The 26,338-nt window shown below is 41.0% G+C and overlaps 2 protein-coding genes across 3 annotated transcripts in view; one reads left to right on the top strand and one right to left on the bottom strand.

Annotated features, from left to right (window-relative positions):
• Window positions 1-16,483, top strand: part of plekhh2 (pleckstrin homology domain containing, family H (with MyTH4 domain) member 2) — a 29,951-nt gene extending 13,468 nt beyond the window's left edge. Inside the window, exons 8-31 of one of the 2 annotated variants that reach the window (XM_046401919.1) lie at window positions 442-1,352; window positions 2,118-2,193; window positions 2,306-2,400; window positions 2,489-2,648; window positions 3,174-3,310; window positions 3,900-4,013; window positions 4,280-4,366; window positions 4,468-4,626; window positions 5,449-5,529; window positions 5,689-5,868; window positions 6,821-6,929; window positions 7,899-8,011; window positions 8,221-8,400; window positions 8,923-9,020; window positions 10,049-10,226; window positions 10,312-10,467; window positions 10,572-10,669; window positions 11,648-11,789; window positions 11,965-12,101; window positions 12,543-12,672; window positions 12,999-13,085; window positions 13,360-13,509; window positions 14,522-14,684; window positions 15,711-16,483. In XM_046401919.1, the coding sequence (XP_046257875.1) occupies window positions 442-1,352; window positions 2,118-2,193; window positions 2,306-2,400; window positions 2,489-2,648; window positions 3,174-3,310; window positions 3,900-4,013; window positions 4,280-4,366; window positions 4,468-4,626; window positions 5,449-5,529; window positions 5,689-5,868; window positions 6,821-6,929; window positions 7,899-8,011; window positions 8,221-8,400; window positions 8,923-9,020; window positions 10,049-10,226; window positions 10,312-10,467; window positions 10,572-10,669; window positions 11,648-11,789; window positions 11,965-12,101; window positions 12,543-12,672; window positions 12,999-13,085; window positions 13,360-13,509; window positions 14,522-14,684; window positions 15,711-15,763 (3,794 nt within the window). In that variant the 3' untranslated portion in view covers window positions 15,764-16,483. Of the gene's footprint in view, window positions 1-441; window positions 1,353-2,117; window positions 2,194-2,305; window positions 2,401-2,488; window positions 2,649-3,173; window positions 3,311-3,899; window positions 4,014-4,279; window positions 4,367-4,467; window positions 4,627-5,448; window positions 5,530-5,688; window positions 5,869-6,820; window positions 6,930-7,898; window positions 8,012-8,220; window positions 8,401-8,922; window positions 9,021-10,048; window positions 10,227-10,311; window positions 10,468-10,571; window positions 10,670-11,647; window positions 11,790-11,964; window positions 12,102-12,542; window positions 12,673-12,998; window positions 13,086-13,359; window positions 13,510-14,521 lie in introns of both variants that reach the window. The other variant, XM_046401920.1, reaches the window with a different exon arrangement.
• Window positions 16,484-18,047: 1,564 nt separating this feature from the next.
• Window positions 18,048-21,152, bottom strand: epcam (epithelial cell adhesion molecule). The gene is made up of 9 exons (XM_046401922.1): window positions 20,785-21,152; window positions 19,955-20,056; window positions 19,554-19,815; window positions 19,386-19,451; window positions 19,228-19,294; window positions 19,039-19,137; window positions 18,755-18,952; window positions 18,572-18,619; window positions 18,048-18,467 (listed from the first exon to the last, which is right to left on the bottom strand). Exons 1-9 carry the CDS (start codon window positions 20,843-20,845, stop codon window positions 18,444-18,446), a joined length of 927 nt encoding a protein of 308 aa, XP_046257878.1. The 5' UTR covers window positions 20,846-21,152; the 3' UTR covers window positions 18,048-18,443.
• Window positions 21,153-26,338: the final 5,186 nt, after the last annotated feature.

Raw genomic sequence — 26,338 nt, 5'->3', positions numbered from 1 at the left:
CAGTCACACTTTGTACTTGTAAGACAGTAAGATCACACACCATTACCATTTTCACCATTGTAGTGTATCCTAACATGCTATTTGCTTAAGTAAACTCAAATTACAGCTGAGAGGCTGAGGGAAATTCCATTTGTTTTGCTGGTTTGCTGGTATTGCATACATGAAAAAACAACATTTACTGCTTTTACCAGATGTGGGGTAATGAGGCAAAGATTTAGCAAAAAAACCAAACCTTTAATTTAGTCCTTTATGTCTGACTAAACTGTAAATAAATCAGAAACTTATATGACTATAAACTGTAATTTAAAAGTACTTTATTTCACTTTTTTTCATTGAGTTACTTTTATATTGTTAGTCATTCATTATGAGATTTTACAGTTGTTGTCAAATGGGTTTCGTGATTCATCTGTTGGTTTTGTGTTCTCATGTTTGCTTTGACAGGGAAGAGTAATAAACACGCGGCGTCCTCAGGGACAGACTGTGAAGGACAGACACCTGAGCAGACTCTGGTGGGTGACCGAGCATCTGAAAGCCTGACTGAGAATACATGTGGACTTGAGTCTCGTGGCGTCTCCTCCGTGCTCTCCAGCGCTGTCTCAGAGGGTGAGGGAGGAGGAGGAGGTGGAGTGTGTGGTCTGGAGTTCAGCCGGCCCAGCAGTGAGACCTACCTCACTGCTTCTGACGACAGCAGCTCTCTGTTTGACGATGACATGCAGCGCGCCGAGCATCCCGGCTTCAACCTGCTGGGCTCATCAGATGGCACATTGGCAGGGAGCAAGGAGGGAGGGGAGGAGACGGACAGGGCCAAGCTGGAGGACTGCACCTCTGAGGAGCTCAATAAACGTTTCCAATCACAGAGGCTTGACTCTTCATCCTCTTCCAGCGAAGCTAACACCCCCAGCCCCATCCTCACGCCAGCCCTCACCCCTAAACGACCCAACCCACCCCAGGACCTAAGGGACAACCCTGCTTCGCCCAAACAGCCCCGGCTGCGAACCCCGGCAGGGTTCGGGTTGATGAATGTGGCGCTGGCCAAGAAACACCTGAGCCAGCCACCAAACAGCAGTGAGGCAGCATACGGACAAACACGTAACGCTCTCAGCATGCTGCGTCCCCTCAGGCCACAGGAAACTGACCTCGACCAGGAGCAGGAGGTTGGCATGGAAACAGGCAGGAACACACCTCCTCAAGGCCTCCCCAGCTCACAAGCGGAGCCTCCCTTTCCATCCAGTCGGACCCCAGCTGGTCCAGCTGAACCTGGGACAGACATCAGCCCAGAAAGGCAAGACTATGAGAGCTCAGCACCTGGCAACAAACCTCCGACACCCCCTTTACACAGGCTGCCCTCCTGGGTAAGATAATCCAGTGAATGATCTAAACTCAGATCGATAACAAGTGGCTTGACAGGGTGATAGAGCCTCTAAAGATTTTTATTTTACAACATATTGTGTATCGCAGTAGTGAACCTGTGATACACTACACTGTCATTAATGACTCAATAATCAATCAGTACAGGCTAAACAGCATTTAGTGACTTTTTCTCTACCCATACCCCATTTTACCCATTTTCTTTTTTACCATGGTATCAAAAGAGGTACTGAGGTCATTTAAAATTCTGGTACTGTGACAACCACATTGTCATATCAAGTCAATGGGCAATTGTTTTTATTCTTGTACTCACAGTACCATCTGCTCCTGAGGTGTACATTAAACTTGAAGAGCAGGCAGCAGAGGGTCATTGTGATCTAGTTAATATTGTATTAAAATTAATTATTAATATCGATTTCTACACTGCTACCTACATGTCAGAAGTTTAATCACAGCACAAAATGAAACCTTTGAGTTTATTAGTTAAAAATCAATACAGTGTTTTTACGAATTGATGCAATATCACAGTAGAAAATGTTATGATACTCAAGTTTATTGACATTTTCTGTTGTATCTTGACCTACGATTCCAACATCACAGGAAGCCAATTTTGACTATTTCCTTTGAGAAAATAGATTTTTTAGTGGTGAAATTTTAAGTGTTTTTTTTCCAATATTGACTGATAATTTGGCTTTTTTTTATTGTTTTTTTTTGTTTGTTTGTTTGTTTGTTTTTGGGGGGTTTTGTAGGAGAGTCGTATCTATGCTGTGGCTAAATCAGGAATCAGACTGTCTGAGACATCCTGCACAGACCCTGCCAGCAAAGGTAAGACAGGAGTAAGACAGGTAGTTAAGAAGGCGGTCATTCATCAACACCGTCCAGCTCAGTCTCAGCTACAGAGACTTCCATCTGACCAAATCACTGATCTGTGTTTTAGACCCTTCCCTCCAGTCCTCCTATCCTGCCTTTGTAATGTACACATCCCTCATCTACAAAAACATGACTACACCAGTTTACACTACTCTAAAGGGGGTAAGTGAAACTTTACATTGCTGCGTTTGATCATCTGTGAAGTTCTGTGCAAGTGTGTGCTGACCACCACCCCGCTTCCATCCGACAGAAAGCCACTCTGCTGAGCAGCAGTCCGTTCTCGGATGAGTCGTCCAGCTCCGAGGAGTCATCCAGTTCAGGAGAGGAGGACGGCTCCCTCTGCAGCTCTCACACCTCCTCCAGCTCCCGCAAGGACAGCAGCCCAGGCAGCCCTCGCTCTCTCAAGAGAGGTACAGCACACACATACTGGTGCAGCGTTTTTCAGAAATCCCACAGAAGCTCAAGTTAAAACTGTCCTTGAACACGGCAGCAGCTGCAGTGTTTCCATTAGAACTTCATGGTGTGATTGTGACAGCTAACATTGTTGCAGAGGTCTTCGTGTGTTCACGTTGTTCTGCTGTCTCTTTCTTGGGTTTGGGAAAAAGATAGCAGCTGAATGTGTGTTGTGGTTTTTGAATTCCTCTGTAATGATTTAACAGGGTATTATCTCAACAGACTTACAGCACAGAAATCTCATTCTCCATCACTGCTTTTATTTTGAAGCAATATCCATTTTAATGAAGATTTTTAATTAGGCATTAATGTTAAAGTTTGAGTTTAGCTAATTGTTTTCAGAACTTTACTGAATGTTGTTATGAAACTTCCACAGTCCAAAATAAAAAGTAGATAATTACTGTCGTACATTCATAATGAGGGCTGAAAAATCCAATATTATCAATCAATATATGTTGTCCATTTTTCTTCCTCTACTCCAGCTGTGTCCATGTCTTCAATGACTTCAGAGAGCGACTATGCCATCCCTCCTGATGCCTACTCCACCGACACAGAGTGCTCCGAGCCAGAGCAAAAACTCCCCAAGACCTGCTCTGCTGCCAGCGACAATGGCAAGAGTGTGAGTAACCTTAACCTTAACCGTAACCTTAACCTGCAGCTCGCCAAAATCACTTGTGTAGATTACAAGCTGCCATGTTGTCTTTTAGGCCTACAGGGTCAGGATCCAATCCTTCACGGGTCTTGCATGACGCAGCCACACTGCAGTCGTTCTAACAGATTTGAACATTTAGTTTTAACCCTGTTCAACAGATTGCACTATGTGATTTCAGTGCATTTTAGGCAGCTTTTATAGAAAAACTTTTGAAAACATTGGAAAATGTAGGGAAATCCAAAACTGAACTTTATTTTGTGTGATTTTCAAAAAAACGTGGCGTTTGTCTTACCCATACAGATTTGTCTCTACTTGTGCATTATTTTTCACATATAGCAAACTACATAAATTGTACTTTAAACTTAAATTAACACAGATTAGTACACTGACCTCAGTCTGCTTTAGCTCAATAGGATAAGTTTGCAAATCTGTTAATAATTCATTACATGTAAGATTTCCAAAACGTAAAATGTCTTAACGGAAAGAGCAAATACTCCTCTCTTCTCCCCTGCGTTACATTGTACTTCATCAAACTGAACAGTGTTGTACCTTCTAGGAGCCAATGGAGAAGTCAGGCTACCTGTTGAAAATGGTGAAGACCTGGAAGAAAACTTGGAAGAGACGCTGGTTTGTCCTCAAAGATGGAGAGCTGCTCTATTATAAATCGCCTGTGGGTTTACAGCAATGTTTTCTTTTCAGAAATATTCTTCTTGAACTTAATATGTTCCATGGGACACTTACACACTACATTAGAATTAATGAAATGTTTTCTGAAACACTTGTGTTGATCATTAACAGGCATTTTTTGTGTATTTTTGTTTTACTCTTTTTGCTGTTAAATATTCTTGCTGACTGACCATTTGTATTTTTTCAGCTCATTAGATGTAGATCTATAGCTCAGCTCAGCCTCTGTAAAACGTAATCCTTCTCTCACAGAGTGATGTGATCAGGAAACCTCAGGGGCAGATCGAGGTCAACGCCACCAGCAGCATCGCCCGTGGAGAGGGAAAACAAGTTCTCCAGGTAATGACGTATTAAATATGTATGTCTGCTCAAATAAGATTACATCTAGTCAAATCTTGACCCTTTTACTCTTTCACTCACGTTTTTGCTGCTGTGTGTAGATAGTGACAGGGAAGCGTGTGTACTACCTGAAGGCCGACTCTCCGAACCTGCTGGAGGAGTGGCTCAGGGTGCTGCAGAGCGTGCTCAGAGTGAAAGCTGCCAGTCCTCTCTTCACCCAGCCGGATATTCGCCCCGGCATGAAGGGGCTGCTCATCAAGGTCCGACAATTTGCCAGTATGATCTTAAAGGGACAATTAACCCCCAAATCAAGTAATACATAATTTTCTACAGATATCATCTGTAGAGGTGTCTGCCGTCTAAAGAATATTATAGAACTAGATGGCATTTCCCTTGTGTTGCTCATAGTGGCGTTGTCTTATAGTAACGTCTCTTTCCAGAAATCATGACATGAAAATAATTCACTGACTATGTTGTAAGCAGTTTCATGTATAACTATTCTCTTTCTGCATCAACGCAAAAAAGCATACATCAATTCATGAAGAGGAGGCTCGCTAACTAAGCTAGCTAATGTTCGCTAATGTAGCTAATGTAGAACACCACCACCACCACCGCCTTGTCTCAAGTGTGAGGCTCTTGTCCCTCAGTAGTAGATGTACATAGATGTAAGCTAGTCTCTCGACTATGTTTCACGATTTCCAGAAAGAGACATTGCAGTTGGGTTTTAATCTATTTTTTGGCACTTTGAGGAGCACATTCAAAGTCCTGTCTAGTTCCATTATATTTAAGGAAGAGCAGACATCTCCACAGCCAATAATTCAGCCGTAACGCCTGTCAAACCAACCGTACACCTCATACCAGAGGAAAAAAATTGTATTTTTGATTTTGAGGTGAGCTGTACCTTGAAATTTTGCACTGACTGCTAAGAAAATTCCAATATATATATATATAACTCTACCAAACATGAAAAAGTGGTTTTGTGTACACCAGCAGTTTTTGCCCACATTTCTACATCTCTTATATATTCATCATCACATATGTCCTGCTAAATTCTCACTGTAGTTGTACTTACTCTGTGGCAGGTGAAGCACGGCTACTCCAAGCGGGTTTGGTGTGCTTTGATTGGCAAAACCTTGTACTATTTCCGCAGCCAAGAGGACAAGGTAAGAGTCTCGTGCAATTAAACTATAGCGGTAAGTTGCTGGAATACAGCGTCTGTACTAAACTGTGAATGAGAAAAGAGCTTTATTCCAGTGATGCAAAATAAAAGCTGTTAGTTTTTTGTTTGAGTGTGCGCACTATGTTCATGTGTGTATTCCCAGTTCCCCCTGGGTCAGATTAAACTCTGGGAGGCCCAGGTGGAGGAGGTTGACAGGTCAAGAGATTCAGACGACGACCTGAAGGCGTGTGGACGAGGCTTCCAGTCGGCACCTTTTACCATCGCCATCCACCCTCAGGAGCAAGGACCGACCTACCTGCTCATCGAGTCCTGCCATGAGAAGGTCAGCATCACTCAGAAAGTTCATCTCACTGATGGCTTATTGTTCCTTGTATTTTCTACTGCTGGTGTCTGAGGTTACTTTTCGTGTCTTTTCACGGCTCTTCTTCGCATCTTAGCTCCTCCCAGTGAGTGAGAGATGCAGGGAAGAGACGTGAGGATGGAGGAGATGCCAAATGAGCATTAGTCTCAAGAGACATCAGTTATGTGATGCACAGCTTTTTTTTGCCTGTCAACCCAACCTTACAAACGTCCACAGAGTCCCAAAACCAACTTTAAAACTGTCCAGTATCATAGATAGATAGATGTGAAAATCTCTCATAGGCCTATGGAAGAGAACTTTATTCATTTATATATGTAAATTACTTAACACAGCCCATTATTAGAAGTGTTAATGCTGTTACAGATCATTTAATATCATTCCAGATATTAAAAATCGCTCCATCTTTTAATTTGAACCAGTCAGTGTTGTTCGGTATGATTACTTAGGCTATTTATTTACTTGCATTGTTGCTGTCTGCACAACAGTACACCACACGTCCACGTAGATTATATTGCAAAATAAAAAACACAAAAGGCACTGCTGCTTTTTGTGGCACTACAACACCTCAGATCGGATGTACTTGGAACTGAAAAGAAGAAACTACAGGCCTTTTGGCTTATGATGAGAATAATAAAGTTACAAGAGTGTATTTTAAAATTGATTCAGGATTCACAGCACAGAGGGTGTCTGACTGTGGTAAATCTTCATTACCTCTGTTCCATCACACTTCCGTTAATCATTTGCTTATAACAGCGGATGTAAATGTTTTCATAAATTGGATTGGAAGGGAAATCCTTTTGACCTAACTTGACTATGAAATGTAATTCTATTATCAGTAAGAATGTGTTACACTGTCACATTCATCGTGTTGGTGCCTCTGATATCACTGATGTTGGTGTGTGTGGCTCTGTAGGACTCGTGGCTGTACCATCTGTCTGTGGCAGCGGGCTCCTCATTGGGTAAAGTGGGCACCGAGTTCGAGCAACTGGTGGGAAAACTCTTCCAAGTGGATGGAGATCCAAGTGAGTAGCTATTTTTTTATGACTGAATCTTTGTTTTTGTTTTCCGGTTGAGTGATTTTTATTATTCTTTTTCAAAAGTGAATTTATACATCACATCCTGTCAGCGATAATAACACAATTTACTTATAAAGTGCTTTTCGCTGTACTTTGTGTAAATTACACACCATTCATTCCTGTCCAGTAGTAAAAAATTGCTCTGACGTACAACCCAAATTTACTTCGTCGGATTGTGAGATTGATGATTTTTACAGTTCATCATCAACATAATCATAAATAGCACAGTGATACAGTTAGCCCTGTTGCCTCACAGGTTTTCTTCGAATACTTCGGCTTTTTCCCATAGTCCCAAAAACATGCACATTAGGTTAATTTGCCAGTCTGCATTGCCTCTAGGTGTGAGTGTGTGCATGTGTGGTTGTCTGTCTTTGTGTGTCAGCCCTGTGACCTGTCCAGGGTGAACTCCACCTCTCGCCTGTAATCAGCTGGGATAGCCCCCCCCCCCGCAACCCTGACGGATAAGCGGTATAGGAAATGGATGGATGGTTGATGGATAATCATAAACCAAAGTTCTTGAGTGTGTGAATCAGTAACTCAGCAATCAGATGATGTTTCCTCCTGCCTGCTTGATTTATTAGAAACATGTCACGTCGAAATACAAATCACTGAATTCAGATGTTCTATTTTTAAAACAAGATGGTACTGCTGGCAATAATTGAGAACATCTTCATGTTTAGGGTGTATATATGTCTTTTATGTTTCATGGTTTCTGTTGTTTTTTGTTTTCGAATTCATTTGTGTTCAGTCATAACTGTTTTGAATGTGTTTTGAAGTCTCTTCCATTCACCTCTCTTTGTGGTGTAAATGCTTCTCTCACTCTCTCTTCTGTCTTTGTCTGTCTATGTTTTTCCTTCTGTGTGGACGCGTGCTGATGATGGCGTTATGCTCGTGGTCTGTGTCTTTGTCTTTCAGACTCTCAGAGCTGGAGACATCCCATGTTGTGTTTCAGTAAGGAAGCTCTGTCATCTCCTCTCACCACTCTGCCCTCACAAGCTCTGCAGACTGAGGCCATTAAGCTCTTTAAGGTACACACACACACTTCTGTGACCACAGTTTTGAGCCCAGCACTGCATATGTCTCAGTGTTGCTGCGGAGGCTCTGGTAAATCTTCTAATCTGTATTAATGACACAACACAACAGACACATAATAGGATGTAATTTCCTGTAGCTTCACTCTTAAACAATATTTGAATCATGAACACAATCTGTGTCTGACTACCACCTCTCTCCTCAGACGTGTCAGCTTTTCATCAACGTGGCCATCGATGCTCCGGCCATCGACTATCACGTTTCGCTGGCCCAGAGCGCCCTGCAGGTGTGTCTGGCTCACCCCGAGCTTCAGAACGAGTTCTTCTGCCAGCTCATTAAACAGACCCGCAGGAGGCAGCCGCACGGCCATTCAGGACCCCTGCAGGTTTGCATTCTCACCACACGGTGGCAGCAGTAGCATGCGTTGTTTACTGGAAACACTGACTGATTTGAAATACAGGGCGTCTGAAAAAGTTTGGAATCATCAGCATTCACTGACTGAATTGATTTAAAAAAAACTTCTTGGAAGAAAACGTGGATCCAAGCTGTTTAAAAGCATCTCAGTCTTTGTGACTTAAAAACTGTAGAGTCCTCAGAAGTTCCACTCAGAAAAGGCAGTGAAATCTACACCTGCTTTTGCAGACCAGAAATTCTCTTTAGACTCCTTAGTCATGTGATCTCAAAATGTGTGATAATACAGTCCAGCAGCTCCTTACTGACAATGTACATGAGTAACCTCAGTGAAGCTGAATTACAGGATCAAAACTGGTTACAATTTAGGCAAACAGTTCTCTGGTAAAGCAGTATGTAACAAGGAGAATCTGCGCTGCACTGATGCTTCTGCTGACAGATTCTGCCTCATATTGGTGCCAGCTGTGTGACTGTGTGTTTTCCTGTCATTCTTTAGGGCTGGCAGTTTCTAGCCTTGTGTGTGGGACTGTTTCTGCCTCAGCATCCGTTCCTCTGGCTGCTCCAGGTCCACCTCAAGAGACACGGTGACTCCAGGTGCGAAAACATCAGGGATCCACTCAGTAATATAGAAACACGTCAAAAACTTTACATTTTTGTACTTTGTAGCAGGGCTACAATTAGCGGTAATTAATGTGTCCATAAGTTTAGATTCATGTGTAAAACATGCTGAAATAGCTCATCATCGTTTTCTTAATTTTTTATTACCTCACCTGTGACTTTGACTTTTTGCTTAAAATTAAAATAAAAAAACTATTCCTTGATAATCAAAAATGATGACAATATGTTGAACTAATTGATTCATTAGCTTATTGTTTCAAGTCTTGCGTTGGGCCCAAGTTGACTTGCACAGTGGTATCTCATTATCATAGACCCACTTTCCATACTTCAGCAGTCAGTTAAGTTACTCATACTGTGCTAACTTAGGCAGCACCTGTCACAGCTTTGAAGTGCTTTTGTCAGAATAAAATGCGGATGTTCTTCCAATTAGTTCAGAAACATATTTATTTTACTTATCTTATTTTATTTTGTGTTACCTTATTTTATTTTATTTCATTTTATTCTTCTATTATATGTTACTTGTTACGTTCTGTGTATGCACCAATCACCAAGACAAATTCCTAGTAATGTGAAACCTCTTCACTTACATGGCAATAAAGTCTTTCTGATTCCGATTCTGAATTCGGGAATATTCTGAAGGGTGCATCAACTTGAACTCACTTTGTGAACCTCGCTTTTCCTGACTGTACTTCATTATGCACAGATGCAAAGAAGAGGATAACAAACAAATTGAATTCAAATAAAGGGGCAATCCGCCTAATTATATAGATGAAATTTAGTTTACTCATCACCAGGAGTTTTATTCAGCCTGTCAGAACAGAATCGTGACTTCTGTGGCCTGACGAAATAAAACCTTTCAACGAGTGAGCACACATGCATTGTTCACTTTTATTTTCATGATTTAATTTCTAAATTGTACTTTAGTCAAAGTATGTAATTGTATTTGATGTACATGCTGGCAACACTTAAATACCACTGTATCATTGTCTCCCTGTTGTTTTCAGGACTGAGGTGGGTAAGTATGCCATCTACTGCCAGCGTTCCATGGAGCGAACCCAGCAGAAGGGCGAGAGGCAGGCCAGGCCGTCCCGTATGGAGATCCTGTCCATCCTGCTGAGGAATCCCTATCATCACTCCCTGCCATTCAGCGTGCCTGTTCACTTCCTCAACAACACCTACCAGGTAATCGCACATCATGCAGAGTGAAACCCAATCAACCACCTTGTCTGTCATGACTGTTACTCTGCATTTAAATCCATTTCTATAGGTGGTGAGCTTTGACGCGTCAACCACAGTGGACGAGTTCCAGTGTCGCCTTAACCAGGACACCGGCATAAGGAAAACTGGGCTGTCGGGCTTCAGCTTGTACACAGATGACCCTACCGGGCGAGAGCTGGAGCACTGCCTGCAAGGAGCCATCAAGGTGCTTTTTTTTTTTTCTTTCATCTGATGATTACTTTTTGAAGATAGGAAGTGTTGGAATTCTTAAAACTTAAGTCAAATCTGTCTTCTTCACACAATTTGCAGATTTGCGACATTATCTCCAAGTGGGAGCAAGCATCTAAAGAGCAGCACACTGGAAAATCTGAAAACACCAGGACTGTCCGCCTCACCTACAAGAACAGGTAGAGAACGAGCCAACAAGCTCTGCGCCGGCAAAGGTCAACATGTTGGTTCAGGCTCAGAATATCAAGGGATTCTCTGAGGATTTGATCTGAGAATTTTTGGCTGGAAATTTGATAGTTCAGCTTTGAATTTACATACAATGTGACCTTTTTCAGATTCAAAATGATTCCATAAACATATCCAGGGTTACTTGCTTTTGCTCCACTCATTTTACACATCAGTCTGTTTACAGGTGTTGGTCTACCCCTGCATGTATGAAAAAGGTCTGTAAAGCCTTTTGTGCCTCCAGACGGAGCTTTACTGGGTCAATAAAGTTAGTAAGTGATGTCACTTGAGTCAGCCTCCTTTGGCTAAAGACTACAAATCTGTGTTTGAGGCTCAGCTTGACATTTCATGAGCTACTCCTAGCATAACACTGCCAATTTTCCAGCCAAACTGTGTGGTCACGGTGCATTGTGGGTAATGCAGGTCCCATATTTTGAATATGGTTTAGGGTATCCAAAGAAATATTAAGACCCAGAGGCTGTAATATGTATGGCCACAGGGGAAATAGGCTTGTTGTAAACAAATGAGTGAGTGAGAGTAAGTTTCTTTCTGGATTACAAGGGTTATTGCATAAAATATACAAAGATCTTAAACATTTTGTTGATGGAGTCTGTCTACAGAGAGACTGGCAAAGGCCACAAATTGTCTCAGGTCAGAGAATATCTAGAAATTTTGATAGTGGTTCACTTCACAGTTGCAGAATGTATTTTTAATTCATTTATTCTGATTCATGTCAATGCAATGCTCAGTGTTTTCAGCTCGACTGCAGTGGAGACCAACTGGTTAGAAATGCAAAGCAAACAAAGGAGGCTCAATAATGTTCCCTCCATCTGTCATCCATGTCTGTCTTTCCAACCTCTCCCCCTCATTCTCTCCTTCTATTTGTTTCCGTTTCTGTTTTTCTATGTCTGTTTTCACCTTTCCATCCCCAGGTTGTACTTCTCCCTCCAGGTCAGGGGGGAGTCAGAGAGGGAGAGGCTGCTGCTGGCTTATCAGACAAATGAGGCCATCGTAGCGGGACACTTTCCCGTCAATAAGGAGCTGGCTCTGGAGATGGCCGCCCTGCTGGCCCAGGTCTGGAAGTAACTTTAACTTATTGCTTACATTGTTATTTTTATTTAATGTGTACAGTATTTACTGGTTTTAATGGAAGACGATGCAAACAGAACAACCAAGTCTCGCACATTTAGTTTTGTACTGCAATTTCTTATAAAATACATGTTCTGAACACCTGTGCATCCCTCTTCAGGTGGAGTTTGGGGATTTTGAGCGCCCCTTCTCTGCTCCTGGATCAGCTCAGACCAAGTCTAACCAAACCCTGAAACAGGTTCTGGAGAGATTCTATCCCAGACATTACCGCAGGACCACATCTGAGGAGCAGCTCAGGTACCAGAACACACTGGGAGCTGATTCTCACATGAATTTACTGTATCTATTTATTTAGTTGGCTATCTTTTATAAATATTTTCTCTCTTTTGTATGCTAACACGGGTATATTGTTAGAATCTGTTGTCACAGTCATAAACTGTATGTTTCCACCCAAGGGAGCTGCTTGTTGGCAGTTAAGCTCTTAATTTCCTGTGTCACCATCCTGAATATACAGTGACTTCAGTGTGTTTTTGCAGAGTCCAGACTGATCCAGTCCAATCTGATCCAAACTGCCAAACTGTGGATTTTATGCATATATATATAAATTTCATTTACACAATAAAATCTGTCTAATGAGAAACTGTATAATTAACCAGTAGGAACCAATTTCTAAATGAACACTGTCATGACAGTTTGTGGTACAATGTAATGTTGGATGTATTGTGTCCCCCCTCTAAGACAACTGCTGCAGCGTCTCTCTGCCCGCTGGGCCTCCCTCAGGGGCCGAAGTTCATCAGAGTGTGTCAGGATCTACCTAACCGTTGCCAGGAAGTGGCCTTTCTTTGGTGCCAAATTATTTGAAGCAGAAGTAAGTATGCCATAATCTCTTGTGTGACTGTGGTGTGTGCACAGTGATGTACAGTACAGGCTGCAGGATGATTGAATTACTGTGATTGTTGTACTTGTGATGAAATGCTTGAAAACTATCTTAAAATCTCCATCATCACTGTTCCGTTTTAGCCCACTATTATACTTTTAATAAACTCCATTATCGAAGACAGACAGCATGTCCACTTCAAGAACTGCTGACATTGCAATATGTGTGCATTGACTCTGAGTACATCATATTGTAGTTTCTTATTAAAATGAATTTGCAATTGATCTCATTTCCCATGACTCTCCCTGTGTGCTCAGTGCCTCACTCCCTCTCCAGAGCAGGGTGTGCGTGTTTGGCTGGCAGTGCATGAAGATGGTGTTGGTGTTCTGGAGCACAGTTCTGTTGTGAGTATTTCTGTGTGTCTTTCTGCAGCTGTTCAGATATGATTTCTGCACTCTTAACACTTGTTACTGGTACAGAGGAGAGAGGTGAAGAGAGGTGGTATTTACAAGTCAACCTACGAAGCATGAAAGGGTTTCAGTTACTCAACAAACTCTTTTGATGAATGTTGTTTGAATGTTGAACAACAAGCACACCCTGAGGCAGTCTTACTATCTAACCCTTGCGTGTTGGTATGTCTCAGTCATTGTCATAACACAAATATCTCTATGTGTTCAGAAACCACTGGTGTCCCATCCCTACAAGAGCCTGATGACATTCGGAGGCTGCAAACAGGACTTTATGCTGGTTGTTGGACAGAATGTCGGTACCAGCACGAGCAAAGACAAACCTACAGAGAAACATCTGTTTGCTATGGATGCTTCCAAGGTTAGTGAGAGATTGGACTGTGGTTTTACGTGAACATTTGTGTCCGATCAGTGGTCTTAAATCACATCATTACCATTCACTTAGGGTTTACCGACATAAAGACCATCCATTTGGTTAGGTTAGTATAGGTTTCCAGTTTTGCCGGTCTGGTTCAGTGTAGGAATTAAAGTTACTGTAATACGCTGTTCACACAAACCACACAAACACTTCCTGTATGTGTTTCAAAGTAAAAGCCCTATATCATTTCAGCAGACAGAAATCAGTCATTTTATTACAGATGCTTTGCTTATGAAACACTTGCAGGAACATGTAACTCGCTGACTTGCAAGGCTGCCATGGGCACATGAAATGTAACTAGTTGTACTTGATTGAAATCTTCTTAGTGCAACTACACTTCTACTTATGGGCTCAACTGAAGTGGCTGCTGAGTCATATACATCGGCCCAACCCTACCATTAGGAGTTATTTGATCCACCTTCTGCGGTTAATGGTGGACAAAGTTCACAACTTAATTACTTCAGTATAAAGTATATATGAGTACAAAGTGTAGACAATCCCGGTCATTTACTACTCTGATCTGCTAACCTAGCTCCAACTTCTTATTGAACCAACAGACTGAGACGAGTATTAACGTTCTCATCTAACCTCTAGCAGGAAAGTCAATAAGTGTATTTTCCAAAATGCCTGACTATAGATTTAAGTCCTGTATCACATGGGGAACACTGAAACTCTGAAAACTGAATGTCACAAAATGCTGTCTATGAGTGCCACAGTGTTAACATATCAGTATTGTCCCCTTGAAAAATCTTGTTTTCAGAATTCCTCTATTAATCCCTGGAGGGGAGGGTTTGTGACATTTATTCTAAACTGACAAACATGTTGCAAGTACTCAAGTGCCATAATCAGCTTTAAAAAAACCCATAAGGATTTGTGAGTGAATTTACAGTCACTCATCCATGGAAACAACATAATACACACACTGACATCAATTCTGGTTTTGTTTGGTCAACAGATCAGGGAGATCACCCTCCTCATCTCTAGTTATGTCAACAGTGCTCATCAGCAGAAGGCAGCAGCCCACCACCTCTCTGCCCCGGCTCTGATGGTGGCCCAGCCTGTCAGCCTGAAGAGCAAAGAGCTGAGGAGTAAATCCCCACCAGCACTGGGACGCCCCAGTAAGACCCCCACTTTGCTGTGACTGCACAAAAAATGTCACACCCTGATCAGAAATAGTCTCTCTCACCTTCTTTACATTTGAAAATGAATTTACAGCAGCTTTAGGCTTGATTACATCCTCATACAGCCCTTCTTTCTTATCAGTCAAATCCTGTATATTAATCTCACTGAACCAGATGAAATCCTGGTATGTGGAATGGTCACCTCTTTGCTTGCTGGAAGTGACAAATATAGTGTCCCTAAACCATGGCTGCTGAAGACATATCATTTATATTGCCAAAGAACATGTCTGGAAGGTGGCATTCTTTAATTTGAAGCAGTTTTTAACTTAAAGCAGGTAAAGGTTACTTAAACTGCGTTTCCACTGAAGGAACTTTCCCAACAGACCCGGAACTTTTGGAGGAACTTGTTCCTACTGCAGGGACGGAGGTCTGAAAGGACATTGTTTTACCCCCACAAAATGTCCCCACCTGGTGGTATAGAACTTTTCCAAACATATAGCCCCAAGTAATTATGTGTAAAAGCAGTTGTCGTTTTCATTGCCTTATCATTGTGGGTCTTTAGACTGCAGTGGAAACACAGACAACAAAGGACAGAACCTTTTAATTCATTGAAAAGCGGTTCCTGGGTTCTGGGTACTCTGGACGGAAACACAGTCTTCCTCAGAGGACATAAAACAGCTGCATCTGAAACTGGAGCTGTAAGCTGTATACATAGGTGCAAAGGTGTCACTATAACAACTCAGAGGCTTTGGTTAACATTCTCCAAGGTACATTTTTTTCTCCCTAATGAATGTGTTTCTTTTACGTGCTGACTCCAAAGAGAAAAACTTAACAATATTTATTGACAGACAGAGCTAGCCTTCCAAAATGTCTCATTAATCTGTCTGCGCTGTGTGCATTTCCTTTTGTAAAGGTGCTGTTGGACATTAAGATTTGTGTTTTGCCTTGAAAATAATGCACAGTTATACACAGTTTAGAAGAGGGAATGATTCATTTAGAGAGTATTTTTCCTTCCTCCTGCAGGGCTCATAAGTCAACCAGGAGCTGAAACCCCTTCGGTCTCAGATCTTGTATAATGAAGGATATTGAACGCTATGATAAAAGTGGGAGGCAGTACCAGGTAACCAAACTGCAGCTTGAGAAAACAGTCCACAAAGTGAATACACCAACTACAATGAAAATATTGTTAGGAATCTTACTTGCAATACAATATGTGTGACTGGTGAGCTGTAGATGGGGTGAGTTGGTTGTGTTGGGAAAGACTGAAATTTATAATAGGAAACCATTTTGGACCCTGTGTGTTCTTTGTTACTGAGTAGCCAGGAGAGTGGTGAAACTTTAGTCATGTGCAACCCTTTCTGGTAAAGTGAACAGCAAATCAGGAACTTCTCTTAGCGTTGTCGGGTTGGATTAGGGGATGTGTTAATTTAGAGGAAGGTCGTAATAGAAGGTGACAAAGGTCGAAGGAACATGATGGTAGAAATATTTACTGATTGCCGGAGAAATACAGTGTTCTCTGTTCTGCTTTATATCTTTTGTAACACAGGTATTTGAATGAAGCAACAAGATCATATTTAGTGACTCATGTAACCCTAAACTAAACTGGAAAAACATGGCTTTTTTCTTATGTGAGGTACTTTAAGAAGACACTTTTCCCTCCCAGTATTATCTTGACCCTGTATAGAATGAATGTTGTCAGGTGTTGTATTTATTTGTCATATAAAATAATCATCCTTTAAACAAGTGTTATAATTATTGCAAAAGTCTAATGCTTGAATAAACTACAGCTAATCACTTCTTGGTTTCACTGAGCATGTAAGCTCCCGGAGACAATCTGCTTTTTCAGCCATTCACATATACATTTAATAGTGTGAAGCGGTTCAATACCATAGAAACCAGGGACACTCATTTTTTCCTACTTCACAGTTTCTCTCCCCACAAAACTGCTGTTCCTTCCTCCTCATTGGTGCAAACACAACTGACGTGCTGATACCTGCAGCAGGTGCCTGACAGCCAGTGACACACCTTCATTCCTGCAGTATCTCACAGAAAACAGAGAGAAGGGGGGGAGGGGTGGCGGAAGATATATGATACCCAACCTGTCTAAACTAGTTAGAGACATGCTTTTGTCCCTGTGTTGCCATGGGGATGAAGAGAGGGAGGGCTTATGGCGGAGAAACAGTTGGTAAGGTAGGAGAACTAGCACATAATAGACAAATGGTTAATGCTGTCACTCTGCCGGCTTATAAGGTGCATAATCAACAATAAAGGACATAACAGGAAGTCCGTGTTCATGTTCACGAATCAAATCCATTGCTGGTATGTACTCACACGTAAAGTTAAAAATGCAAGATATATTGGATTCATGCCTGTGCCTTTGTGTGACAAATTAAGACTTAGGACATTGCGACATAATGATTAAACAGGGACTGCCTCATGTGCTGCCTTCAGGTAGAGCACAGCCACACAAAATACTGAACCTTGTAATCATGCTGTGACAGGATACCCAGGGAATTTAACCTCCATATTTTCACCTACATTTCACAATACATGTTTACCACATCACACTCTTTGCTTAAAGAGTTTCTGCTGCTTTAGTGACTTCTCGCCTAACTTGAGAATAAAGGATCTTGCTGTGTTGTTTTAATTCCCCTTGAACTGGTGAATTTCCCCACTGTGGGACTAATAAAGGATTATGTTAACTCTTTCACTTATTTGTTGTGTACATACTGCATGTGTCCATCTATGAGTGTGCCAGAACCCGACTGACAGGTTGGATGCAATGCCAAACAGTTTCAGATTGCAGCAAGAAATGACTAACCACCTCTCTCTACACCAACAGGTGATTGTCATGAAGCAAAGTAGCCTCACCCAACCAGTATCACCAATACATAAAAAATGCTCATATTCCTGCTCTTAGCTCTCAGGCAGGGATTAAAGTTTCCTTTGAAGAAACAAATAGCAGGTCAGTGACATAACCCAAACAGTGCTACCACACCCATGTAGAGGAAAAAAAACCTCAATTCAACCTGCCCCAGGTAAACAACAAGCTTATTACAATCCACCATTATCAGAGCAGCCATCTTGCAGGTGAGACAAAGAGGCTGAAGAAAATGCCAACATATTATCAAGCATTTGTCTCTATCAGGTTTAGGACAATGGACGACAAGGACGATTCTGATTATGTATAATTATGTATTAGATAAGTACTACTACATGCAAAATGGTGCCCAGTGACTTCCTCTAGCTTGTTCCCTTTCCCCATGTGATCTGCTGTACTTTTCCACTGCGACCATGGGGACAAAGTTGCTGAAGACACAAACACACGCCGCACTACAAAGAAAACTGCTCCACACCAAGTATTTTAAAAGATTTTTTTTTATTAAAAACAGTCCAACAAACACATTAGTAAGAAAGAAACTGTACAATCTATGACATGGAATTTAAACCATTCAGCAACTAACATAAAAGTGTGGCATGGCCAGGCATATTCTGACAAGCACAGATCTTTATGGCATATGCGTGGGACAATGTGTTAAGACTTTACACAATTTATAAATAAAACGGCATACCAGTAGTGGCAATGTCAAATAAAAGAAAGAAAAAAAAAAGGTAAGTTGATTGTTCCTATACAATTTGTAGCATTCCTCAAGTAAAATGATGAAAATGGCACACTCCCACAACAAAAAAAAAAGTTCAAAGTCCAAAGGTGATGTACAAGCCAACTCTTCATAGACTCCCCATGCGATGAAGACTTTACATGGCCTCCATCTCTCTTTGCTGAATTATAAAAGATCACATAAAACAAACGGGTTGTTAGCAGAGCAAAGTCTTTGCAGAGACCGATCGACATTGAAAAATAAGTTACAGGAAGTTCATCTCACCTGGGCTTTGTTGTATTTCTTATTCTTTTGCTGTCTTCTGGTGAAGAACTACACACACACACACACACACACACACACACAGGAGAAAATTAGGACACAAAGTTTCTCAAAGTAGTGGCTTGCAGCTTTAAGAAAATTTTTGCTCATAAACAAATACATGGTTAGTTAGACATATGCACTCACCAGAACCAGCAGACCGGCCACCACTGCCAGCACCACCACTACAATGACAGCAATGATCCCACCCGACAGGTTCTTCATGGTAAAAGTCGGGGGCTCCTCGTCCACATAGTAGACCAAGATGTTCTCCATCTGCAGCTTCTGGCTACCCAAAGTTGGCTCAAACTTGTTCTGGTCCTTGAACAGCGGCAGCACCTTCACCTACAGGAAGGAGATTGTGAAAATGACAGTTAATGCACTGCTTTTTAAGCAATACAATTATATAGAGAAAAAAGGCCCCAACGTACATCTTTCTCCATGTAGTAGGCCATATGGGTCAGATCAGTTTTGCGCTCTCCCTTTGGCTTCTTCACATCCACAACAATCATGCGGGCCTCAGGGTCATACTGCAGGATGACATCCAGGACATTTTGTTAGTGGGCAATTTTCTCATACCGTTTTTGAAATGAAAATCGTGCACACATACAGTCACTCACCTCAACTTTCTCAACCATGTCTTTGTTGAAGTTGCCATAACGCTGGTGAATGGCGTCCGCAATGGCACTGTATTAGGGCAAGAAATAATTCTGACATTAAAGCTATGCTGTTAATGTGGTTCTCTTATGAGTCAATTACAATTGTCAATTACACTTACGCCTTCAGATTTGCGGCATCAACCTTCCCTGATGTTTCTTTGTGTGTTAGTTGAAGACGGATCCAACTGTGGAAGAATGAAAGAAGAAAAAAAAAAAAAAAGAGTTAACACTGAACATTTAAACTATTGCTCCTAATACATCTACACCATTCAGGATGAAGTACTCACTAGGTCTCCACAAGCTTCTCACACTTGAGATCCTTGTCTCCCTTGTCAGTTCGACGAACTCCAGCACTGTTGACACACCAGCACTCCTCTGTGCCGTTGCACTGCTTGGCCTTGAATTTGCCGTCGTTCTCACACTCTGGGTCATAGATGCCATCGTTGTCCACAAAGGCACTCTCTTCTGGCTTTCCCCCAAGCAAACGAGTGTCCTGGCCCTTTCTAGCTCTGTACATCTCAGCCTTCATCAAGAAGCATTTAGGGATCACTGCAGGTGAAACAACAGGCACACCATGACGTGAGAACAAAACCCAACCTGCAGCAGGAAGGGGAATTTACAGCTGCACGCTCATGCCCCGACCACACACACACACACACACACACACACACACACACATTCAACCTACATTTGGTGCAATCCAGCACTTGCTTTTCATTGCTTCCGACCATAACGTAACACAGGCATGGGTTTCCATCACAGGTGGCCCACTTCATGGTTTCACATGTACCTAAACAGAGGGAGGGGGAAAGGGTTGGTCATTCAGGCTAAAACAAAGTGAATGCTATCATTATTAAAACAATTATGACAGTAATGCCTCACACGAACACTTCAATTAACTCAAGTTTATGTCAAGTTAAACAGCACTTATTTCAAATGTGTAATGGTTTATCCGCTAACACTATAGTGCGTTTGACAATGACGTAATTTCACAAAGGCCAACAGTGCGATTTATTTCAGACTCGACACAAAACCTATGCAAAATGTATAATAGGACAAGTGCAACCATGTTTTATCGCACTGTATGTTAGATAGCCCTGTAAACAGAAGAGACCGAGACGAGCAGGTAGACGAGCAGGTAGACTAGCAGGTTTGCCCAACACCTGGGCGTTGGTTTCTCCAAACACACAGAGAGCGGGACAAACACTCCCAACCCCCACTCAGCAACCACAAGCGCTTCATATCCAAACAGTCGAAATTCAATGTTTCAGATTCTCATCGCTAATAACGCCGTTTTTACACCAGTAAACATCACACCAAAGTCAAGAAAGGCGATTAGAAACGACATTAAAAGGCTTTAGTTCAATTTATGATTTGTTTTACAACTCAAGCATTTCAAGTACTGAGAAAGTGTTCTTGAAATGAAAACACAGAATTACATTTAAGCCATTAAGAACCTAGATTAAACTGTATCAAAAACAATTAGTCTAACAAAGTTTCATAAACCAAATTACTTACAGCTTTGAGCTGAGGCTCCAGCCGCGAAAGCAGCGAGGATGAGAACAATCCAAATCTTCATGATGAAATCAACTTTAAAAAACGCAAACGAATTACTACAGTAAAAAATTCCTTCTTGTATTTCTATCCGTCCGTCGTCCACAGAGTCCAAATGTGCAGTAAAGAATGGCGTCGGAGAAGACAAGGCTTCCTTTTTCTCCCCGCAGGTGCGCCCTCGTCAAACCTGTTTGGAGTGGAAACTCAACGGACACGCGCACGCACAGGTAAGAACACGTAAAAAGAGCACGAGAAGCACCAAACTCAGGTTATTGTGTGGAGCCGATCGTCGATTAAGTCCCTTTCGACTCTTGTTGTCGAACTGATAACAAGCTGCTGTGCAATAAATTTATAAGTAAAGTAGTTTCATGACGTCACTCTCATTTGCATAGTCAAGGAAGAGAGAAGGGCAGTTCCGGCATGCCCATATTTGATCTCTCCCTGTCTGTCTCTCTCTCCCTCTCCCTCTCTCTCTGTTGACATATTTTCTTTGTCAGTTAGTCTAAATGTTCTCAACTTTATGTTAGTAAACCCTTCTGAAAGAAAATGTCTGCATTTCATCTTTTGTAGCGAACCATATTCTGCCTTATATAGCCATTGTAAAAGTGTCCCTTATTCTCTAGGCTGTGGTTTATAGTGACCTTTGTACTTAAAAACCACTATTATATTCCTTTAGGAGGTTAATCATCACCATTCATATCGCCTTTTTATGGGTAAACTTTATATATTCTATTGTACAAAGCTAATATGCCTGTACAACGTTGTATATCACTTTAGAAAGTTTACAGTGACTAATTCTATTAATGTACTCCCAATTCAACTATAGTCATTTATAATAATAATGTATGATATGTTATTGATTTACAAAACTTGTATTTTTATCACTGTAGTATGTGTTCCCTCAGACAGAACATTTATGCACAGAATGCAGTGTTTAACAATTAAGCATAAATATGTATCTTGTTTATTAAAAACTGTGAAACTATGTGACATGATAACATCATCATCTACCTGAGCAGGTATCGTACATGACAGAAACCAGAGGTTGGGAAAACATCTCTCAAGTGCCGTGAGTCACACTCTGTTGGTGACAAGGCTGAGTCACAGCCTCGGGTTACCTAGACATGACCTGCCTGAGAAATATTCCCGAGCAGTGTACCCACCCTTTTTATTTTTATTTTTTGAATTAATGTAAATAAAAGTACAACTGCACCTAAAGTTTTTGATTTCGCAGAAACATATGAGATGCCCACTAGCAGTTGTATATAGATTCTTATATAGATAGAAGAACATGTGATTGACATTGATATCTCTCTATCTATCTCTTTTCTGAATGTGAATGAATGAAATATTATCTCTTAGTCATGATCTGCGTAACTCCATCTAGCGGACACAGTTTTAAATCAATTACTACGCCACATTTCAACAACTTTTCAAGATTTTTATGTCATTTAACACACCAGGAAAGCCTATTAAGAACTATTTAAAAGAAATAGTTTGACTGTTTAGGAAATGCTCTTACCCGCCTATGTACTTATTCTTGGAGTTCTGTCTTCACTACGGGCTGAAATTGCAAATTTCATGGTGCGTGCATATTAAAGGTAAAACAAGCTTTGTTTTCAGAAAATATTGTTTGTTGAGCCTCATATGTGTTTAAGAGGATTAAAAGTAGTTGTTTTCACATTTATTTCTGAGGGCCGGTGTGTCACTTTCAACATGAGTTCTTTTGCTATACCACCAATGTTCCAGGAAATGGAATGTTTCAATAGGAAGAGCTTTTCTTTTGTTGTGTGGCTTCATACCTCAGCTCATTTGTGTTGTATGAATATGTGTTTGCACTTGTCTGTGAAGAGGTGTGTGTGTATCCCTTCTATGTAATGTCATCAGCACGTCTGGGAAATTAAGGTTTATGTCGTTGCTGTGTACTCGAAAGCAGTCACACTGGTCTCCGGTATTATTCCGATCTAACGAATTAGACTTGGCATTGGGACAGTGATTTTGGCTTTCCTTTGTCATTTGTCAAAACATAAAACCCAGCAGAAAGCTGTAGGGCATATTTTACAATATATCTTTTGTGCAGTTTCTATCTGTTCTCTTCACTGGAAATGAAAATGAATCAGTAAAACCTGAAGAGTTTACAAATGCCCACCATTACTTTTACAGCTTCTACAGCTGTCAGTTATAACTTTTCATTCCTTTTTTACAACATCAAACAATTAATTAAAACCAAACATATCAGAAAAAGGAAAACTTTAATATACAGATGAGTGCGATTAGAACTACCTGAAATAACGGAAACCATCTTTAGGATAAATTTATTTGACATGTGTAAGTTTTCAGTTTGGTCAAAGTTCAGGTACAGGAGAAGGGGTTCATGACCTCTACAGGAGCCCAAAACCAGAGGGTAATCTTGTTGTCCATCTTTATATACAGTCAATGGCTAAACTAAGGTGGTAGACCTGCTAAACATTTTGCCTGCTTAATAGCAATGTTATCATTGTCTTTGCAAGTGAGTTATTAAAGCCTTGTTGTATCCAAGTACAGGCTCACAGAGCTGTTAGCATAGCTGTGCTTGTCTTGTCCTTGTAAAAATGTATTTTCCATTTTGCCCTGCTATTCTTAGCATTGATCTGGGGAGGGACAAGACAGAACCTATATGAGACCTTGTGTGCTTCTTTTCATCTGCCAGAGAGAAGCTCTACTAAAGGTTCTTTAGCTGCTTTGACAGTCCGCACTTACTTCATTAAGGCAGAACCTAAATCGCTTGTTACAGCCACAGACTAGCAAGCAGTAAAATGTAGCAAGGGTGAACAGATGTACAGGACCTAGTGATCAGATAATCAACCCAAATGCAGTTACAGTACTGGATGTTATGTGTTATCCTTTCTAAAGAATTTGCATTAGCATTTGAACAACAATTTAGGCTTCCTTTGGTCTCTTGTCACAACATGAAACCAGCAGGAAGCCGTTAGGCAGATGTTGCAACACGTTGTTTTTGCTTTTTTTTCCGTTGTTCTTTTTACTGGAAATGAAACTACACCAGTAACATGTCAGTGGATACTACTTCTCCATTAACAGCACGCACAAATATTTGTATGAATGTAAATCAGAATCAGAATCAGAATCAGAATTCCTTTATTTATCCCTGAAGGGAAATTCTTATTCTTACAGACGTTGCACATGCAGTATTCCCGACCAAGAAAGGTGAAAAGTGAAGAGTATAAAAATAGGATAAACATAAAAATAGGATAAACAAAAACTAAAATCTCAAAGTACAGGTATTTACAATGTGTTCAAATTTTTTAAGAAAATTTAAAAATGCAGGTATGTACATGTGTAAAAAACCAATATATACATTGTATATATAAAGTGAGTGAGTGTGTCCATCACAGTGCTGAGTTCAGCAGTTTGATGGCGACAGGCAGGAATGATTTCCTGTGTCGCTCTGTGGTGCATTGTGCCAGTAAGAGTCTTTTGCTGAACGAGCTCCTGTGGCTGATCAGCACATTGTGGAGAGGGTGAGAGTATAGTCCTTATTTTGGACAACATCCTCCTCTCAGACACCACTGTCAGAGTCCAGTTCCTCTCCCACAACATGGCTGGCCTTCTTGATGATGCAGTTGAGTCTGTTGGTGTCCCTCACCCTCAGGCAGCTGCCCCAGCAGGCAACAGCATATGTGATGGCACTGGACACCACCGACTCATAGAACATCCTCAGCATCGTCCTGCAGATGTTGAAGAACCTCAGCCGCCTCAGAAAGTGGAGGCGGCTCTGGCACTTTCTGTAGACCATGTCCACGTAAAGAGTACAAACTGACATCTTCCAGTAAAATGAATTTTGTTTTGAGTTCTGTAGCAAAGACAAGGCCTGAGCCTATTCCAAAAGCAGATCTTTTAGAACCTTGCACCACAAAAAAATATTAGTATGGGCAGAAGCATCATTTTGCAGATTTGGAAACCATTTTGACAATTATATAGAACAACCAGTTAGAAAACAACATTTGTCATTCTCCAAATAATCAGTATGGCTGCTATTTTAAATTTTTGAAAATGGCAATATCATTATTTGGTTTAGCAAGGCTAAAAAGTTGTGCAGGACCTACTGATCGGATACTAATCTCAACAACTTGCAATAAAAACACTCCCACTTTTCCCACCTGTGGACTGAGCTCATAACCCAGGTCAGTATCTGCGTCTTATTGCTCCAGAAGCTGTTGCCAAGGATTTCTGGCTCTGTGTGTCATATACTGTATACAGGACTGAATGGAAGGTCTATAAGATCACTGCTTGAAAAAATGCCAGACCTAATAAAATCAGATAGTGGAATTTGAATTAGTTATTCCAAGGCAAATTCCCCTGGCAGAACTGGATAAAGTATTTAAAAAGAAACATTCCTGGTTTGTTTTAGCTTATTTTCATGTCATATAACTGAGATTTGGCACATATGATACAAATATGAGTTAAACCAGAAGCAAAAATATAAAGCTTGATACAGTTTGTTGCCTCTTGAAAATTGCTTTGAGTAAACATTTGAGTTGTTACATGGGTATCAGTCACCCACATGTTTTTAATTTACATCTTTTATGCTATCTGTAACAAATACAGAGGTTTCAAACAGTAAAATGTCACGACACTGCATTAAATCCAAAACTCTCCCCTAATGAACAGGTAAATCAAAGTTTTTTGGTGTCTTGCTTTTTTGTCTACCGTGAGGAGGACAAATGAATGCTTTAGGGGACTGGTACACCTATTGTGTGAGAGCTGACACATAACCAGGGGAATATGGGTGTTCCCCTTCCCAGAGGTTTAAGATGTCAGGGCAGTGCTTAGTATGGTGAGGTAGACCATTGTCCCAAGTCCCAGGGGTGAGGGAATCTCGACAGAGTTGGAGGAGAAGGAAATGGAAAGAGCTTCTTGATGACAGAGGTTTGACAAAGAGAAGGAAAGACATCCACAGGAGAGGAGTTTGCACTTTCTCCCCCAAGAAAGACCACCAGGAGACCGGGAGATATGTGGTAAGTGGAAATCTCTGCTGCTGAATTCTGTACTTGTTAGTTTGTTCATATCACTGAGCCCTTTTTTTAGTAGAAGCAGAACACTCTTACAGCTTTTTATACTTAACAAGATTCATTGGTGAAGTCAACATGAATCCATTTACTGTGACCCTGGCCCACATTTCTAAATATTTTTTAATTGATCGTTGATCTTTATTTCATTGTGGTATAATTCAAGCACAAAGGTTTAAACTGGATGTAAAGGACAGTTGATTTATTACTATACAGGTCAGTTGATGATATACTTTGTTATCATAAGCCTAACCTTATGGGTCTTACGTATTATGACATATAGATATAATATATAGGTAAAGTAGTTTATTAATCTCAAAGGGAAATTCCAGTTTACTTGAACACAAAACAAATCAGGTAGTTTACAAACATAATACAATGCAGCAGAGCAGAATGTAAGTCATTTTTGTAATAACTGTGAAGAGATGCAAGTAAACATGTAAAATAAAATA

Source organism: Scatophagus argus, chromosome 10 (assembly GCF_020382885.2).
Source record: "Scatophagus argus isolate fScaArg1 chromosome 10, fScaArg1.pri, whole genome shotgun sequence".
Classification (NCBI taxonomy): Eukaryota; Metazoa; Chordata; class Actinopteri; family Scatophagidae; genus Scatophagus; species Scatophagus argus.
The sequence above is the reverse complement of the archived record's forward strand: the minus strand, read 5'-3'. Positions and strand labels throughout refer to the sequence as shown.

What these genes read in the sequence shown, in the direction of transcription:
- epcam (XM_046401922.1), bottom strand. Translation starts at nt 20,845, where the DNA reads ATGAAGATTTGGATTGTTCTCATCCTCGCTGCTTTCGCGGCTGGAGCC. An exon ending in TGGAGCCTCAGCTCAAAGCT is followed by an intron (nt 20,057 to 20,784) that starts GTAAGTAATTTG and finishes CCCTCTGTTTAG; the next exon opens with GTACATGTGAAACCATGAAG. An exon ending in AGAAATACAACAAAGCCCAG is followed by an intron (nt 18,468 to 18,571) that starts GTGAGATGAACT and finishes TTTATAATTCAG; the next exon opens with CAAAGAGAGATGGAGGCCAT.